This window comes from Lolium rigidum, chromosome 1 (genome assembly GCF_022539505.1).
Source record: "Lolium rigidum isolate FL_2022 chromosome 1, APGP_CSIRO_Lrig_0.1, whole genome shotgun sequence".
Taxonomy (NCBI): Eukaryota; Viridiplantae; Streptophyta; class Magnoliopsida; order Poales; family Poaceae; genus Lolium; species Lolium rigidum.
Window position 1 is genome coordinate 347,189,064 of NC_061508.1, and position 19,201 is coordinate 347,208,264.

The 19,201-nt window shown below is 42.2% G+C and overlaps 2 protein-coding genes across 2 annotated transcripts; one reads left to right on the forward strand and one right to left on the reverse strand.

Annotated features, from left to right (window-relative positions):
* Positions 1 to 143: 143 nt before the first annotated feature.
* Positions 144 to 13,080, forward strand: LOC124701311 (elongation factor G, mitochondrial-like). Its single transcript, XM_047233361.1, has 20 exons — positions 144 to 572; positions 2,005 to 2,226; positions 2,935 to 3,056; positions 3,142 to 3,292; positions 4,291 to 4,362; positions 5,357 to 5,452; positions 5,744 to 5,832; positions 5,933 to 5,999; positions 7,445 to 7,483; positions 7,573 to 7,633; positions 7,750 to 7,859; positions 7,937 to 8,011; positions 8,085 to 8,153; positions 9,855 to 9,976; positions 10,430 to 10,555; positions 10,644 to 10,764; positions 10,872 to 10,972; positions 11,314 to 11,374; positions 11,867 to 11,920; positions 12,618 to 13,080. The coding sequence occupies exons 1-20, from the start codon at positions 159 to 161 to the stop codon at positions 12,720 to 12,722; spliced, it is 2,277 nt and encodes a 758-aa protein (XP_047089317.1). The 5' UTR covers positions 144 to 158; the 3' UTR covers positions 12,723 to 13,080.
* A 1,448-nt stretch (positions 13,081 to 14,528) lies between these two features.
* LOC124684540 (histone H3.2) lies at positions 14,529 to 14,939 on the reverse strand. Its single transcript, XM_047218829.1, has one exon. It carries the CDS (start codon positions 14,937 to 14,939, stop codon positions 14,529 to 14,531), a length of 411 nt encoding a protein of 136 aa, XP_047074785.1.
* Between the last annotated feature and the right edge of the window lie 4,262 nt (positions 14,940 to 19,201).

Here is a 19,201-nt window from a genome sequence, read left to right on the forward strand (position 1 = left end):
AAATAGATCAAACACGTCGGCAGCGCCTGACACAGGCTGCGCGATGCACTGCTGAGTTCCAACTTGTCTTGCCATTTGCGAGGACTCCCTAGGGTTTTAGTGCAGCTAGATCAAAACCCAACGCGCCGCCGCCGCCGCCGCGAATTTCCTAGGCGGCGATGGCCATGGCCCGGCGCTCCGCCACCCACCTCCTCTCCTCCTTCCGCCCTTTCTCCGTCCTCCTCCAGCCCCTCGCCGACGCCCCCTCGCCCGCGGCCGCAGCCGCTGCGGCGTCGGCCCGGCGGGCGATGTCCTCGGCGTCGGCTATGAGGGCGCGGGGAGACGACAAGGAGCTGGCGCGGTGGCGCGAGTCCATGGATCGGATGCGGAACATCGGTATCTCGGCGCACATCGACTCCGGCAAGACGACGCTCACGGAGCGGGTCCTCTACTACACCGGTCGCATCCACGAGATCCACGAGGTGCGTGGCCGCGACGGCGTCGGCGCCAAGATGGACTCCATGGACCTCGAGCGCGAGAAGGGCATCACCATCCAGTCGGCCGCTACCTACTGTACCTGGAACGGATACCAGGTCCATTTCTCACCTCCCCTTGCTCAGTTTTTTAGCTGATCCATTTCCGTCTGATCTTATCAATTTGATGATCACTGTTGTTCGGTTCGTTTTGCTTAGGTTTTAGCTGATCCATATAGGATAATTCAACCAATGTTGTTACCTCATGCCCTTTCCACACCTGGGGCTAACTGTAACTCATTTTTCTTAATCGGTACAAGACAGACAACATACTAATTCTGTATACTTTAAGCTTTGACTAGCATACGATGTAAGAACACACAATATTTACATGTTTCCCGGAGTTTAATATTAAAACCAAACCGACCAACATAAATACTTGGCACTGACAGAGGACAATAATTTGTTTCCATACCTAGTATATATTAGTTGCAAGTGTCTTGTATTTAACCTCTGCATTTCGTGTTCCACTCTGCGCTGATAATTTGTTCGATGCTTCATTGAGATCTTGGTCCAGATCTTTTGTTTTAGAGTATTGCAGTAGTACATTGCTGTCTGTAGCTTTAGTGTCTGTAGATGTGTTTAGTGCATCATGTTGTAGTGGTCCAGTCAACAGTTTTCAGGCTGTAGATTTGTGCTAGCAAGGTGTCCCCCACAATCTGTTTCTGCTTTGAGGAGTTAGCATATAAAGATGAGGGCTAATTTAACTGGGCTGGCTTGTTTCGTTGGCTTTTATTATTACCATGGTATGCCCAGACTTAGAAAATGCGAGAAGAAAATTGGAAAAAAAATCAATCAACAATGCCATGTGATGTCATTCATGCAAATGCAAAAAGAGTGACATCAGGAGAATGTGATTGCTTGATTTTTCATTCCTAAACATGTGAGCATTGTTGATGCCATGAATGAAGTAGCTCCAATAACTATATCAAAACTATGGTCAGGGGAGAAATGGAGGAAATGGCAAATTTGCATGAGATAGGGATGGTTGCCAGCCACCACCAAAGAGCCATTTATTCTTGTTCAAGTGGATTGCCATTTTTGAATTCTCCCTGAGCTACAATCAGTCTGAATGTAAGTGCTCGATGTCAGTGGACTGTTTAAAAAGAATGAAAGGAGCTGTTTTGATAGACATGTATTTCATTGCAAGGGGCCACTATCGATGTGAGTTGACCGAGCTACCTGCGCTTAGTCGTTAAAGTCCCACCTGCATCTTAATTAGCTGTTTTTGTGCCAGAACACAGCTCCCTGATCACTGGGATTCAAACTAGGATCTGTGGGTTTGGGTTAGTATGACTGGTTGAGACTGATACATCAGAACCATGCATGTACCTAGTAGGCTAGTACTAGCAGAACTTTGGAAGTGACCCTCAGAAGCAACTTTGTTTTGTCGTCATGTATACGAGCATTGATCACTATCCCTTGTATTGTACTATCAGAATGCTTGTAGTTTGACATACCTTACACTGTTCTTGTGTTTTATCAATTGCAGGTTAATATCATTGATACCCCAGGTCACGTGGATTTCACCGTTGAGGTTGAAAGGGCCCTCCGTGTTCTTGATGGCGCTATACTTGTGCTATGTAGTGTTGGTGGCGTACAAAGTCAATCAATTACTGTTGATCGACAGATGAAGAGATATGAAATTCCAAGGGTCGCATTTATTAACAAGTTGGACCGTATGGGAGCTGATCCATGGAAAGTTCTCAACCAGGTGATTGTCAGGCTGATTTCTATGGACTGTATACACTAATGCTTTTACTATGAGGAGTGTGAGGCTTATGCTCTCTCCTTTGATGTTACTAAAATACTTTTCCTCTTGGTGGGAGTGGGTAAAATTTCATTCCATGTCTATAAGACTATAAGATGTAAGTATCATAGTTGCTAGCTGATTATCTGTGAGGAAAATACGTTTTGTACCTGCATTTAAATTCTGAAAAAGTTGCAGTTGAGTATATGCTACGTTGCTTTGCACTGAAGTGCTTAGTTGAAAAAGCATCGATGTCCTGGGTGGTAAATCGCAGTTACCACATGTATTATTGATTCCAAATATTTTAAAACCTTCATTTCTAAATCAGCTCATATTTTGCCTTGCATGCAATCTAAAGACTGTTTCTGGAAGTACTAGGTATGACTTGGCTGGTTCAAAGTAAAAGGGGAAAACTGTGACTTTATAAGTGCAATAGGGGCTGGCTTTGCATTCTTTTTTTTTATGTGCAATTTAGACCAGGCATACATCTTGGTGTTAGAGGTCCTGTGTTTTGAGACTATTGGAAATCATCATTATTGTGCTTACTTTCAGGCTTTTCATTTATTTCTGATATCATGTCCAGGTTTTATAATTCTGGTGAGGTGTCTTGCAGTTATCCGTTGCTATCAATTTCTGTAGCTGAGTATAGCTTTTTTTTGTGTTCTATTCAAGGCCCGGGCCAAATTACGTCACCAAAGTGCAGCTGTACAAGTGCCTATAGGATTGGAAGAGGAGTTTGAGGGCCTTGTGGATCTTGTGGAGTTAAAGGCTTTAAAGTTTGAGGGTGGAAGTGGGTATGTCCCTGTTCTATATAAGCACTTAGTTGTGAGGGCTATAGGTATCTGGAATCTTGGATGACACGTCATTTCTAATGTGCAGGCAGGAGGTTGTTGCATCTGATGTCCCATCCAACATGCAAGATTTAGTAATGGAGAAGAGACGTGAACTTATTGAAGTTGTTTCAGAAGTCGATGACCAGCTTGCGGAAGCTTTTCTCAGTGATGAGCCAATATCAGCCGATGAGCTGAAGGTTTATTTAACTTACGCCCATTATTATTATTGGCTACGCCTTTTGAAACAGATGTCGGCATGTAGCTACAGTTGCTAGACAGTAATCATGTTGAAGTAATAAGACCATTTAACACCCTTGGATTTTGCAGTTTGTGTCATTAGATAATTTACTTTTTGACGACTTTGATTACTTTTTTGTTATACGGAGGAAGCTTATTTGCTATAAGTGCCTAGAATGGCACCGTTGTAAATTATGTGATGTAAGCTGTAGACATACCAAATTGCCTCCATGTCGGTGAAACCATCCTCCCAAGCGGACTCAGGGTGGAATGAAGCCTTTTTTGGGTAGAAATACTGGGTTCTGTAGTTCAAAGATTATGTGAATTTCTTGCAAAGCTCAATGGGGGCAAATGGGCTTCATTTCTAATTGCACAAGCCATTTTAAATACGTTTTGATGGTTGGGTAGTGCAATTTTTTTTCTTCTAATTATGTTGTTAAAAAATGCCATCAATGATAAGTCAAGTTGAAAATGATATTTTGATTACCTGCTGATCATGTTGAATAATACTAACTTGCGTTATCTCAAACCTATAAAAATGATAATTGAATGCCTGTGATGTCAATAGGTTTGGTTGTTTAAAAAAGAAATCCACAGTCTGTTGCTAGTGTTTTCCATAATAACCATATTCTAATGGACATTTGCGAATACTGAAGGTGGAAATCCACCAATTTTTAAACAAGCATCAGGAAACTTATATAACGTATATATGTTTAATATGAGACTATCATCTTTACATGTTTTAAATTGTGATAAATCACATACTTTAACCTTATGATAGTTATGATATTACTTGCAATTCTGTTGACAAGTTATGGTCAATATCACCTCTAATAATACCTTTGCCGATTTCCCTAGTAGTATCATGTTGTCTTTTGGAAGAGCATAGAGTTGATACTTCCAGTTAGTTCCTAACTAATTTGTACGCTTTTTGGTGTCTTTTTTTCTTTCCGACCAGGCGGCTATCCGAAGGGCGACAATAGCACGCAAGTTCATACCAGTATACATGGGAAGTGCATTCAAAAATAAGGTATGTGGCCGCAATTTCCGTCCTTTCTGTCATTCTTTTCATTCATCTAAAAATAGTTTTATGATACTCCCTCTGTTTCAAAAAAAAGCTGTGCAACTTTTATTAGGTACGGATGTATCTACACACTAAAAACAATTTCAGATTCAACCGTATCTAGACAAACTTGAGCGGGGTTTTTTTTTGGAACAGAGGGAGTAGTTAAAATGAGTTTCAAACTTTCTACATAATCTCGAAAGATTTCTTAACTTAATAATCGTATTATTTTAAAGAAGAATAGGGCACTACATTATTGTCTATCTTAATAATACAAAAAATAAACTAATAGTCCCTCTGTTTGCAAATAGATTCTGTCCTTGACACATCGTAAAGGTCTACAGTCTCCGACATGTAACTTTTATTGCTACTACTTTACTGATGTTTAAGAGCTAGGAGCCTAGGACCTTGATAGTGAAATCCATTTTCTCTTGGCAATTACTCCCTCCGTTCCTCTTTAATCGACGCGGGGTGTTGTGTCATGTAGGAAGCGAGCAGGTACATAGGGGCGTCAATTAAAACGGGACAGAGGTAGTACCTTACAGTGGTTCATTGGAGTGCTGTAGATTTAACATGCTCTCATGCGTGCACTTCATGGAGGTCATTAGAGTGTGACTTTGAAGAAGTTCAGAAGCATAAGAACATATGAGATTATTGGATCGAGCCTTTGCTTCGTGTTTGTTGTCTTCTTTTGCCAGCACAGTTATAGAACAGAGACAAATTGCATGCAAACATGGAGGTGAATTTTGGTTATTCAAAACGATCACATTTAGACTGTACTGTACTGATTATCATACTTTGGTGGTTTAGGTGGGGATACGATTGTCCACAGTTCTTATTAGCACTCTTGGATTTTCAAGAACCTGCAGTTGCCATCTGTAGTGTTAATACTAGGATGCTAACAGTCTTGTCATTGGTGTTTCATCGCTTACATGTTTGATCGTTGTGACCTGTTTTATAGGGTGTTCAACCTCTTCTTAATGGTGTGCTTGACTATCTACCTTGCCCACTGGAAGTTGAGAACTCAGCCCTTGACCAAAACAATTCAGAAGAGAAGGTAAACAGTCTCTGCTATATATTTAATTGAGTAACTATGGTTGTTTCTCCCTTCTGTGCTTTATGGCACTTTGCATCTTCCACCACTCATTGTACAAATTTAGAAGTGAGGCGAGATGGAAAAATCTGTAAAGTAGATAAAGTCTGATTTTATTTGCAAGCAAAGAGTGTTGCACCGTACCTGCCTGTTATATTGATAAGCTCTTACTATTAATTTTTCCATGAAGTTCTTACTATTGAATCTACATTTTATTAGCTTTCATGATGAATTACCACCTCGTTTCATGGTTAGGTCTCATTATCTGGAACTCCAGCTGGGCCACTTGTAGCATTAGCCTTTAAGCTTGAGGAAGGCCGTTTCGGTCAGTTGACATATCTAAGGTGATTATGGATCTTCTACAAACCGTATCATGCATTATTTCTCTGTATTGGACACATTATTTTGCGTCTAAACTAATCATTTCTTCTTCTGCCTGTCTAGAATCTATGAAGGTGTGATTCGGAAGGGTGACTTCATACACAATGTGAACACGGGGAAAAAGATCAAAGTAAGACCTAGAATTAATCCCAAGTCCCAGCAAGGACGGCTAAGTTGTACTTGCCAACTTGCCATATTATTCTTTTAGCGCATCTTTAACATTTGACCATGCCAATATGTTGTATTTGAGGGGCCATATACTATAGATTAATTATTCTGTGGAGAAACGAGAGGGATTTACTTTAATGAAAAAAGGTTTGCCTTAACAATTGAGCATGCCAATATTTCGTATTTTGAGGGGCCATGCACTAGTATAGATTGATTGTAGGTGAAGAAACGGGAGGGGCTTACTTTAATGTAAGAGAAAAAATAAAGAGGGTTAAAAAGTTATATTCAAAATTGTGGGCTAGCTCGCTCCTGCTTTTTAACCACTATATCGTAGAGCTGTTACAGATGTGAGTCTGTGACCACTGTGGTGAATATACTGCCATGATACAGAAAAATAAGAAAATGTGATGGTTTATGTTACATATTTGATTTGTAATTATATTTTGATGGTAGCTGCAATATTGCATGTTTTTGTTTTGCTGAAGTAAATCCGATCTTTTGACACAAAATTGCATAGGTATACTTCATTTTTCCCAGTTTCAAATTTGTGCTTCCGTGTTTTGAATTACTATTAAAAATTTGAAACTGAAATGTGTTTACTTTTGAAAAATATTATAGTTGCTAGATTTTTATACTTCAATTATAATCTGAAGACTTGTTTGGTCTTTCATTATTAATATTGTTTTTGATTTTCTGCTTCTGGTATTGAATTATGTATTTCATAATCCTTTGTATATTTTTCGCCGTTTGTTTTTACTTACTTTTTCTTTGAAAGTAGACCATTAATTTCAGTATTCTTTAGTTTGAATTTGAAATATTGGAATATGAAGTTTACACATTGTATTTAATGATTTTAATCGAGTTTGTTTTTATTTATGAGTAAACACCTTTGTTTTTTTAAATAGAGTTGGAAAGAATATCACATTTCTTTTACTTTGAAAGTGCTAATAGGTTTAATTTTTTGCCCATAGTGCCATAACTCATAACCGAATCTACAGAGTTACCTGTTTTAGATAGCATGTGTTGTCGAATGATGCTCGTACAGTAAATTTACAGTACATGAGGGAATGCCCAAGAGGACCGTACTTTCCTTCTTTTCCGTCGCACGGTGTCACATAGTTTCAATAGGCAGACACATGCAAAGACAAGTGTGTCAGCCCCTTCGGTTTCTAACAACTTGGTGTTTATCGAACACATATATTTCATTGATTTGGGGTATGGCATGAATCCTTGTCCACAACAATATGCATTGTTTGAAATACTTGTGGAAAATAGTAACCATATCAGGAGAACTGTATATAGCTTCAATATGCTATTTCTTAGTTTTGACTTCACTTTTAATTGTTTTGTTGGGGGAATTTTAAAAGGTTTGCCTTCTCTGATCTTGTTTATGTTAACTGTTTATAGGTTCCACGATTAGTAAGGATGCACTCCAATGAGATGGAGGTAAGTTGCACCTTATTTTGAAGTTTACACGTGAATAATTACTGTAAACTCAATTAGCCTAGTATATTTGTTCTTTGTGGTCAATCTAGGATATCCAAGAAGCACATGCTGGCCAGATTGTTGCTGTGTTTGGCGTTGATTGTGCATCAGGTAAATTTATTAACAATTCAATATTCAAAATATTTTCTGTTCCATAACTTTTCTAGGTTATGCTACCATCTTTTGCATTTCTTCAGTGCCTGATTCCCCACTTTTTTGCATCGCAGGTGATACATTTACAGATGGGTCGGTCAAATATACTATGACCTCAATGCATGTCGCTGAACCTGTGATGTCCTTGGCTGTTAACCCGATATCTAAAGATTCTGGAGGACAAGTAACTGATCTCTTGTTTTGAAGATCCATGTGTCATATCTTAAATGTGTTGAATAATTAATTATGGTAACATTTCAGTTTTCAAAAGCGCTGAATCGATTCCAGAGAGAAGATCCTACTTTCCGTGTTGGTCTGGATCCAGAGAGTGGACAGGTCTGTTTGCCTATCTATTATGTTGTTTTATTCCATTGTCAAGAAGTTTCTAAAACGTAACATATGCTTGCAGACAATCATTTCTGGTATGGGTGAGTTGCATTTGGATATCTATGTTGAACGCATCAAGAGAGAGTACAAGGTATGCAAACAATTAGTAGTTCCAAGACATGTTTGGCTTTCTCGCCTATTTGGGCAAAACACATTTATTACATCGATGTCTGTTAACTTCACTCTAAGCTTGCTACCTGAGGCTGCGCTGTTAGAACTGTTGGGTAAACCTTGGCAGCCAGCTAAACCTTTCAACTGTTTGCTGTATGAGCTAGTTTACCTTTTCCTTGTTTTGATTAAGGATGCAGATAATCCTGATTTGGCTGTAGCCTCTAGGAAACAGGGAGATTACAGCTGCCCACAACATAATAGAGTAACACAGTTGATCTATTTTGTTCTTAACAGTGCAAAAAATCATTTGCAGTTTTGCCTTATTTTGACAGCTACACAACTGATTATCGATTAAACTGTTAAACGCTTGTTGGTACTATTATCAGGGCCTGACTATTATATTAGTCTAGGTTTAATTTTATGACATTTATCTCATATATTGTCTTACCCTTAACATATGTCATATACTGCCTTTTAGGTCAACAGCCTTTGAGGGGTACTTTGGCCATTAAATTTCTTCAGCTATTATTGCGAACAAAATATCAAAAAGGAAATGCATTGTTTTCAATTAGCATATTATCGGTCTGGTTAATTTTGTATATGTTGTTGGTCAAAACTTAATTTTTTGACTGCATTGATTCCAAAACATCATTTAAAAAAATGGAATAGTAATAATGGATAAACTATTCCGCCTCTCGGAAACATGTTCCACTATTTTACGTCAAGTGGTCTAACGGGTGCAAGGGGGTGCTAGGTTAGCTTAAAAAAGGGAATACCAAAAGTTTGCCAAATAAAGTTTGACAAACCGTATTTTAGGAGACAACATCCAGAATATATTTTTCCTATATCTACAATTCTTCGTAACACCGATGTGGACACGTGGTACATGGTCTTGCTATGGAAATATATAGGTGGCAATTGTGTGCCAAGGCGGCAGCCTAAGCTGCTTGTTAAGAAGACTAAGCTGCTTGTAATGCGCCCTTGATTTTTGCTGGTTAACAACTTACAATTTTGACCATGATTTATACTTATAATATGGCCGCAAAATTAGTATTAAGATATATGAAATGAAAGAATTTTGCAAGATGATTGCAACGATACCATTTATACATTCCCATCGTATATAATTTGGTATATATTAGTGGTTGAAGTCATGCATCAAAGACCGTGCAAAAAAAACCCGCACCTTACATTTGGGATGGAAGGAGTAGCACTTTTCCAGAATTTCCGTCAAGAGCAAGCTCAGAAACACCGCAAATATAGCTGTATTCTATGCACCACCAAGCCAGGCCTATTTCCATTTGCATTTGCGAATTACTAAAATGAACACATGATTTTTTGAGTGGGAAGGGTAGGGGGAGTTGAGATCTAGAAGTATGAAAGAGGGGACTGTTGACTTCCCTCAAAAAAAGAGAGAGGGGACTGTTGACAGCATGTCGTGGTGCCATATTTTCATGTATTCTGGTTCTACTGAAAACTACCTATAAGAGTTCAGAAATACTTATGTGTGCCTGGCTTATTCAGCTTCTTCTTTATTCTCGGTGTTGACCATTTTCATTAAGTGTGTCATATTCCTATGATAAATCATAAGTGTTAAATAATCTTAGTCTGCATGTCTGACTCACTGGCTGTACATTTATATATATTGAAGTTCAAATGTGATGTGTTTTAACTCATGTAGGTTGATGCAAAGGTTGGGAAACCTCGTGTGAACTTCCGGGAAACGATCACCCAACGTGCCGAATTTGATTACCTGCATAAAAAGCAATCCGGCGGTCAAGGTCAATATGGACGAGTCTGTGGGTGAGCTCATTTGAATTAAATAATTACTGGCAAATCAGTTTCCATTATTTGATTTCATCTGTTCGTTTGGTTCCAAAAAGTTAATACTTTGTGATGCATATACATGGGAACACCTTATTCATGCATGTTTTAGCTGCAAATTGTTTCTGGACATATATCCAATCCCCCCATTCCCACTTGTAAGATGAGTACTGGATGGTGGGTGTTGGCGTGTTGCCGCAGTAGAACAAGATTGGAACTGTGCCCTGGCATTGTAAGTGCCTCAATGGCGCCTTGATACCTAAGCGACCATTTATGGCCAGCATAGAAGATACTTCTGCCAAATGGTCCCAAGTGGGATTATGACCTGCCAAAGTTTAATTGAACCCAGCTTACCATACCTGAAGATTAGTTTATGAATAATATTTAGGATAATTCATTTGGAGTTTCATGATAAGAAGCAACAATATGCAGGTACATTGAGCCTCTTCCATCAGATTCTGAAGGTAAATTCGAATTTGAGAACATGATTATTGGACAAGCAATTCCATCCAACTTCATACCAGCGATTGAGAAGGGTTTCAAGGAAGCTTGCAATTCGTGAGTCTATCTCATCCCCACCAGCTAAGTTATTCTGTATTTTACTTAGGTGGAGTGATAATTTTTGTTTGCATGCTGGCTACTACAGGGGTTCATTGATAGGGCATCCTGTCGAGAATATTAGAATTACGCTGACCGATGGGGCTTCACATGCTGTGGATTCCAGCGAGCTTGCATTTAAGCTAGCTGCTATCTATGCTTTTAGACAGGTGAGTATATCCACTTTCCTGGGGGTGCAAATGTCATTTCTAGTGATTGACAGACTAGTAGAATTGGAATGCAAGTGATATTCATAACTTTGTTCCTTCCTTTTCAGTGTTATACTCTTGCTAAACCTGTTATATTAGAGCCCGTGATGAAGGTGGAAATGAAAGTTCCAACAGAGTTCCAGGGCACAGTAACTGGTGACATAAACAAGTGAGTTTTTTTTTATCTCAACAAGCTAGGCTTGTATTGAGGTGTATGGTTAGCATATGATACATGATGGCACGCTAAATGTTCCTTTTCTGCTCAAGAAATGCAGATAGTTGCATGCCATTTACTTGAAAGGGATTATTGCGTCCTTAGCACCTGTAAAAGAATAATTTGCTGGGATGCCATAGGCTGTGATAGTGACAATTTGGTTCTAGTATCACAATTTGGTGATATTTTGGCCACCTAAGTTCTATGGGTGCTATGAAATTTGTATTTTGTACACTCATTCATTCATCCTTGAAGCCATACTAAGTCTATTTACTTTTGCTTTATGTTGTAAACAGGAGAAAAGGTATTATTGTTGGAAATGATCAGGAAGGCGATGACACAGTTGTAGTATGCCATGTATGTGAACCTTGTTCCTTTCAGTTTCTTTTTGCTTGTTGCAGTACAGATAGTACTACAAGCTTGTGATAAGCTGGCAGATTTGATTGTGGTTACTGGTCCTGAGTGGTTGTAGTAATCAACATTCGTAGCTCTAGCTTTCTATAGTTTGTAGGCATAAATGTCTCAGAAGACAACTTAAGCAATAGGAAATTAATTGATGTACTGCCTACGTGACATTACAAGTAAGCTTTTTAATCGGTGAGTGGGTGCCAGGTTGGAGATTGTACTGATCTACTCTAGCAACAGCTTGGACAACATTTTGCAAAATTTACTTCACTTTAGAACTTTATCATTTCTCCTACACAACACAATAACCATGCCATACCAGTAGATTATATAGGGCAGCAGGTATAGTTTGTAATTCGTCATGTATGTGTTAAGGTCGATTAGCATGTGCATTGTTTTTGAATATTGTTATTAAACTTAGCCTCTCGTCTTGCTCTCTTTCAGGTTCCACTAAACAATATGTTCGGCTATTCGACAGCTCTTCGTTCAATGACACAGGTCATATTTTGTTCTTGTTCATGAATCATGACTCCACGTGATGTTCATTCCAGAAATTTGTTTAACATTAAGCATGATCATTCTGATACTCTTTATCCTTATTATTCACTCAGTACGTTCTTTTCAAAGTAGTCTACAGCAGCAATGCTCATTGTTCCCCTGGTAACCAATAATATGATTTATAGTAGTGAAAAACTGCTAACATGTTACGGGTGATAGCTGCCTTCTAACAGAAGTGCATGGTGCTTTGTACCAAAAAAATTGTGAAGAAAACTACGAGATCTCCTAGATGTGATGTAGTGCCATGTCCAGAATCTAACATTGGAATCATCTTTGGTTGCAAGAACTATAGAAGACGATTTTTCTGTATATTTCATAGTCGAGAGTTTCTCTTCCCAGAACTCAGATCACTTGTGACTGCACAGTCAACAAAGGGTCTTGTGGACCTTGTGTTAGTTGAGGCACCTAATACAGTAATTCCAATACTTTATGCTCACATTAATATACCTCCGTATATGTAAAATTTCCGAATTTTAAAGGAAGTATAAATGGTTGTTTTCTATCCGTATAAAATTCCTTCTTTATTTGTCTGAACAAGTGAACATGGGTACATCTCCAAGAAATTAACAAGCATGAAGCATGTTGGTTTTCCTGATTAATTCCATGTTTAATTTTTTTGTTTATGCATGTCCTGCAGGGAAAAGGTGAATTTACAATGGAGTATATGGAGCACAATACCGTCTCACAGGATGTACAGATGCAGCTTGTGAATGCACATAAGGCCACTAAGAGCGGAGAGTGATTCTTCTGTGGCAGGGAGGAACAGAAATTTTGATTCCATTATATACGTTTAACTTTGTTCTTGTTGGCCCCTCGAATGATGAGCTAGGACATCATAGGCAGTATTTGTAGAATTACATGGGGTAGTCATCACAGCAATAGAAATGTGTTTTGCAATAATCTGTAATCCCGTGGTACAAACTCACGTGAATATTGTAGGGCATGATTGTTTTGTAGTTAAAACAGCCAAGCAAGCTTCTCTGGAGTGTCGTATATGTCTTTTCAAATGTATGCATTGACCATGAAGGAAGATTTCGCTTGCCTTGGCTCCTTATTTGGAGAAACGGAGAGCCAAATTAATGAGATTGTAAGGTTGTCTAGTGCACTCTGCCTGTAATAATGTAGCTCATAGTATAGCTGTTTATGGTGCCATGTGTAATAAACAGGCATCGCCATGCTTCATGTGCCATCTCCATCTGGTTGGGTCTTCTGTGTCTTCACGGTTTTGTTCAGTCTGGACAAACTAATAATCGTGTCCTATCAATGGAGTATGTGCAAAGTTCCAGACATAACAAGCATCAGACACCACCGATTTGCAGGATCCGAAATAATTGCAGTTTCCATTGACATTTCATTTCATTCTAGCATCATGCTACATATGACCGAATATAGCAGATGAAATTCCTTAAGGAAAAAAAAAATAGCAGATGACACTGAAGGCAGCATTTTTTTTAGGGGACGGCAGCATCTCTGATATGCGCACACGCACAGCCAACCAAAGTAGCAGGCACATTCCTATGAGGCTACAACCAAATCACCGCCACTATCCATTCCATGTTCCAAATCAATGTACTGTTAATAAAGTTATTAACAAGAAAAGAGTTCTGAAAATTCTCATGGATGCCTGAAGTAGAAAGCTTCTGGTTGTCCACTACATAGCTCGATGGAATTGCTAGTGCAAAGAAGCACTTGTTGGCTGTTGAATGACCAACAAAAATGGATGCAAAATATAAAAACTGATGCATCATGTAAGAGGCCTTCAGGGTGTATCGGAAGAAATCTGCTTCCGCTGAGTGCCCTCATTCGCCTGGCAATGGTTTCAGCGGAGCAGGCCTCCCTTTCCTATCCTCGTATTGCCCGGATGCTCCCCTGTTCTTGACCTCCCACAGTTCTCACAAATCATCACAGAGATTACCTTAATCCGTAACAAATCATTACAAAGACATCGAACTGTAAATGTGGCTATGGAGGAAAACACAACACAATTGACAAATGACAACTGCAAGCACAACACAACACTCTTGTGACAGTAAAAAACTGGTCGGGTTTACACTGCTCAGCGATCCTTTCAGAATCTGAGTCCAGTGCGGCACTGGTTAACCTAAATCTGAATGAAGCAACAACCAAATGTACAGTACAGAACCAACATCAGTCATCCCTGCAGTATAGCTCCATGGAGATCCGGAAGATCCCTGCAATATTCACAAGATTAACAACAGTATGAAGCAGACTATGACACCGGAAGACAGATTTAGGGATAACACTTCGTTTCATTAGGCTACATAAGACCATGGACCCTGAAAAGACCAGACGAAACATCATATCGACACAACACACAGAATGAACCAACACGCACAGAAGTACTATCCAGCGGAGAAGGGAATTGACTTAGGATAACAGTTCATTTCCATTTCATTTCAGCATCGGGCTACATCAGACATTGGAACCCAAAGAGAACAACTGACACATCATATCAACACTACACACACACACAGAATCAACCAACCAACATCCCTAAAACCAGATCAACCAGGCACGGTCCCCAAACCTATGCCCTCTCCCCACGGATGCGTCGCGCGAGCTGGATGTCCTTGGGCATGATGGTGACGCGCTTGGCGTGGATGGCGCAGAGGTTGGTGTCCTCGAACAGCCCGACCAGGTAGGCCTCGGCGGCCTCCTGCAGGGCCGACACGGCGGAGCTCTGGAACCGGAGGTCCGTCTTGAAGTCCTGCGCGATCTCGCGCACGAGTCGCTGGAAGGGCAGCTTGCGGATGAGCAGCTCGGTGCTCTTCTGGTACTTGCGGATCTCGCGGAGCGCGACGGTGCCGGGGCGGAAGCGGTGCGGCTTCTTCACGCCGCCGGTGGCGGGGGCGGACTTGCGCGCCGCCTTGGTCGCCAGCTGCTTCCTCGGGGCCTTGCCGCCGGTCGACTTGCGCGCCGTCTGCTTCGTGCGGGCCATCGGGCTAGGAGGGGAATGGAGGCTCGGAGTTTGGTTGGTGGTTTGAGATTTGGGTGGAGTGGGGTGGGTGCGGTGGTGGGTTTAAATAGGGGAGAGTGGTGGGCGGGGAATGGGGAAATTTTGGGGGAGAGGAGCGGGAGGTGGGAGACGAAGTTTTGAGCGTTGGATTTGAGGGGAACGTACGGCTGAGATGTTGTTTGGGGTTGAGCACGCGGATCGATCCGGTGGGTGGGGGATGCTGTGATGCGATTGGCTGGATTGGTGTCAAGTGTCAAGTGTGCGTGTTGTTCCTGCATTTTGTGCTGGACTGGGCTTGCGGGCTTCTTTGCTGGAAAATGATTCTACTCCCCCGGGGGATGAGACTCTGGGAACCTCCTGCTTCTACGCGTGTCACGCGTCCCACGTGGCCCACCTAAGCTCCACCGTTTTCGATTCATTGCATCCACTCGTTTCTTCCTGGATAACTCATCCTCCTCCACAAACGACTCTGCTCCTCGGTCTTCACAGCGCTGTCAGCTGTTTCCCAAGCGCCGCCCGCCGCCGCCGCAGCGTGCCGTGCTCGGCCGCTTCCGACGTGCCCGCCGCTCGGTCGCGCGTCGCTCGCCGGCTGCCGTCGTGCCCCACGCCAAGGCACGACTCTCGTGACGGAGCGCCGGCTGCTCCGCCGCCGTCTGCGGCCGCCGCCGCGCCAAGGAACGACTCTCGCGACGAGCGCGCCGCGCGCCGCCTGCTCCTCCGCCGCCGTGCCCCACGCCCAAGGCACGAATCTGACGAAGCGCCGCCGCGCCGCTGCTCCGCTGCCGTGCCCCACGCCCAAGGCATGACTCTCGCGACGAAGCGCCGTCGCGCCGTTGCTGGTTGCGGTGGTCGGAGGTGCTGCCTGCGGGGCGAGCGCCTTTCCTACCTCCCGCCAGCGGAAGTGCTACTACCAATGGCTGTCGTTGCTGCGCGCCGTGGACGTAGGTGCTGCCTACTGAGGGCTCCGGTGCTGCCTCCCGTCGGTGGAGGTGCTACCTGCTGTGGGCACTACGCTGTTGTGTAGCCCAATTTGGAATGCTACTAGTGGCTGTCGGTGGTGCTACCAGCCGAGGGCGTCGATGCTACATGTGGTCGCCGCCTCCATCTCGCGCTCCTCTGCTTTGTTAGGAATTTTTGCTACCTTAGGCATGCGGCGTTGCTACCTGTGAAAGCTAGTTTTGCTATTTAAGGTGTCCGACATTGCTACCGGCGGAGGGTGGATTTTTGCTACCACGGGCATAGGGTGTGTTGTCCTGTTGCTGCAACCTCGAACGGTGTTGTTGTCGCCGGCTGCAGGCGAGGTCTTCGTTGATGTCTTAGAAGATTTGCAACATATGAATAAAAAAATTGCTATAATTTATTAGCGGTTTTGCTACATCTGTGTAATATGTTTGCTACGGGGTCTCCGATGAGGTCTCCGGCGAGATTCCGGCGAGCTCAGACTTTTTCTTTTGTTTCATGGACGAACCGTTTTTTGCTACAATGTAGCAAAAGCGGGTTATTTTTTACTGCCGGGAGGTGTTTTTTTGCTACATTCAATAAAAGCAGATCTGGCCGTTCAAGATGGCCGATCCGACGGCTGTCGACCCGGGGGCTGGGAAATCAGATCCCCCGCGGGACGCCCAGCAGTTTCCTTCTTTGCTTGCTCCCATCCGTGCTCCGCAGAGTGGTAAGCATCGGGCGGCTCGCACCTGTTGCTCCCCGTCTCTTTTTTTTCCTTCCTCTAAATAAACAATTTGGACAATATTAGGGCTGTAGTAATACTCGCACAAAATTAAAACGGGGAAATTTCTCTTCGTGACAACCAGAAAATACAGTAAACCTCTCCGTGTAAACAAGATCACACAGGCAATATCAAGAAGCAGAGTCGCGACAAGCTGCAGCATGTTGCTGGCTTGATGAATGACTGGAGGGAGTCCTAAGTTTGAATCTCCAAAGCATTGAATTGTCTTGATGTCCAAATCCATGGCGATGTGGAGGCATTGCGTAAGAGCACTGTATTTGGCCATATTGTTGGTGGCGCTGAAATGTATTTGCATTACATAATTCAATTTGTCGCCTTTTTTCAGATTTGACGATTGCACCAGCCTTCGACTTGCTTCGGGTGCAGACCATGAAGGCCGAGCTGCATGCCTGCGGGGCCGCGCCGATCTATCCTCGGTGCGACTCTCTCTTCTCACGGCTTCCTACTTTGGAATCCGTGAAAAAGTGTCGATTCTTCTATACCAAGAATGCGGATCCGCCCAGCTTTCGACATCTCCCTGCCAGTCAGCGGGAAGAACTGGAAGTACGACCCCGAGAGTAACAATGTCGAGGCAGAGGTCAACCTCCTCATGGACCGTCTGCACGTGCTGAAGAACTCGCGACAGTTGGCGCCACATGATCTGATCACGACGTTCATGTCGCGTCAGGTGGTGCCGCTCCAGCGCCGGGGGAACAAGATTGGCCACATGAGTGGTGGGCTGGACCCACCCGAACATCCAAGGTCGAGTTGACCACGACCGACTTGGCGCACCGGGTGAACCGCATCTCCAAGGACGGCATGCCATAGAGCTGGTTGTGGGGCATGGAGTCGTACCACCGCGAGAACTTGCCACCCCATGTGACTAATATATCTTCGACTGATTTTGTCTTCTTTCGGTCTTTGTCGTTCATACCTTAACCTCGAGCTTTCTTTGTCAATGCATCTGTTCTCTCGGCAAGATGTGGAGGATGGCCCGTCGGGCACGATGCAGTGGTCGGATGACCGCCAAGAGTTGGAGGACGAGGGCAATGATGGGGCCGACGAGGACATTCCGGCTGCCGAGGAGGAAGTAGGGGAAGATGTCGGCCCAACGATAATCGCGGTAAGTTCGCCTCCTCATATTCTTTGAGGAACTAGGATTATGACACATACGATAAGGATGAGGTCATGGAGCTAGAAACGATTGATGCGTGGTCAATATGCATGGCGCCCCCCAGAGCCGGCCAAGCCTCAACCGACAAGAAGAGAAGAGCGTCGAGGCGCCTCCGTTAGCCGTCCGACTGATACCCACAAGTATAGGGGATCGCTAAAATCTTTGATGGGGAGTATTACGCAAATTTATAGTTCGACTCAAGAGGAAACACAATAATACCAATAAGACATTAGCAATTGAGACGTCACTCTCAATCACACTTGTATATCATTAAACTCACAAAGAAAGTGGTGATTTTGTAACGGTTGATTCAAAGCAGTAAGAGAAAACAGTAAATAAAAGCAACATATTTTCAGTTTCCCAGAAGTAGTAATGTGAAACTTGCAGTGGCTAAAAGTGTATGCATGAGTCAACAATGGGATGATATATGGATGATATTGATCATGTAATGTAATCCAACTAACATAGCACTCATCTCTAATTCAGTTGTGTGTAGATGTGTGCTCCAAATATAGTTATGTGTACTAACTAAGAGATTTGCAGAACATCTTTTGTCCAGCTTGCCCATTTCACCGGGGTAAATTTGGAACTACAAGAAATCAAGGTCTACCCTTCCGAATAGACCGGAACAAAGCATTAAGATTCATGAACACACTTATTTGTGGAACCACCATTTAGGTCAAGTTAGAAAGGAACGCATGAAGAAACTCCATGCAAATGGATTTTTGGAGTCATTTGATTTTTGAATCGTTTGGCGCTTGCAAATCTCTTCTAAAGAGAATGACTGAAATACCGTTCATAGGCCAAGAGTTGAACGGGCAACTAACTTAGTGGAAACATACATGATGATGTATGTGGTTCACTCGGGCATAGTTGTGTGCGGGAGATTCTTCTACTTCATGAAAACTTCCAACAATGAATTGAGTATATATATGTGGATATATTTATTTGATAAGGAAGAAGTTTGAAATATTTGAATGGATTAAAATAAATTTCAGCATGAAGTTGAAATCATCGTAATAGAAAATTCAAATATCTTTGATTGGATCATGGTGGAAATATTTGAATTACGAGTTTTAGTGAACATCTAAGAGAGTTATGAAATTGTTCTACAACTCACGTTTCTTGGAGTATCATAGTGATGATGGAGTATCCGAGAGACGTATCTAAAACTTGTTGGATTAATGATGAGATAAAATAAAATGACGCCATTATATTTTGTAGATTATGCTTTAGAGACTACCGCTTTTACACTAAATAGAGCGTCATCGTAAATCCGTTGAAATGACACCATATGAGTTATGGCATGGGTATAAACCCTAATAGTCATTTCTTAAATTTTGGTAT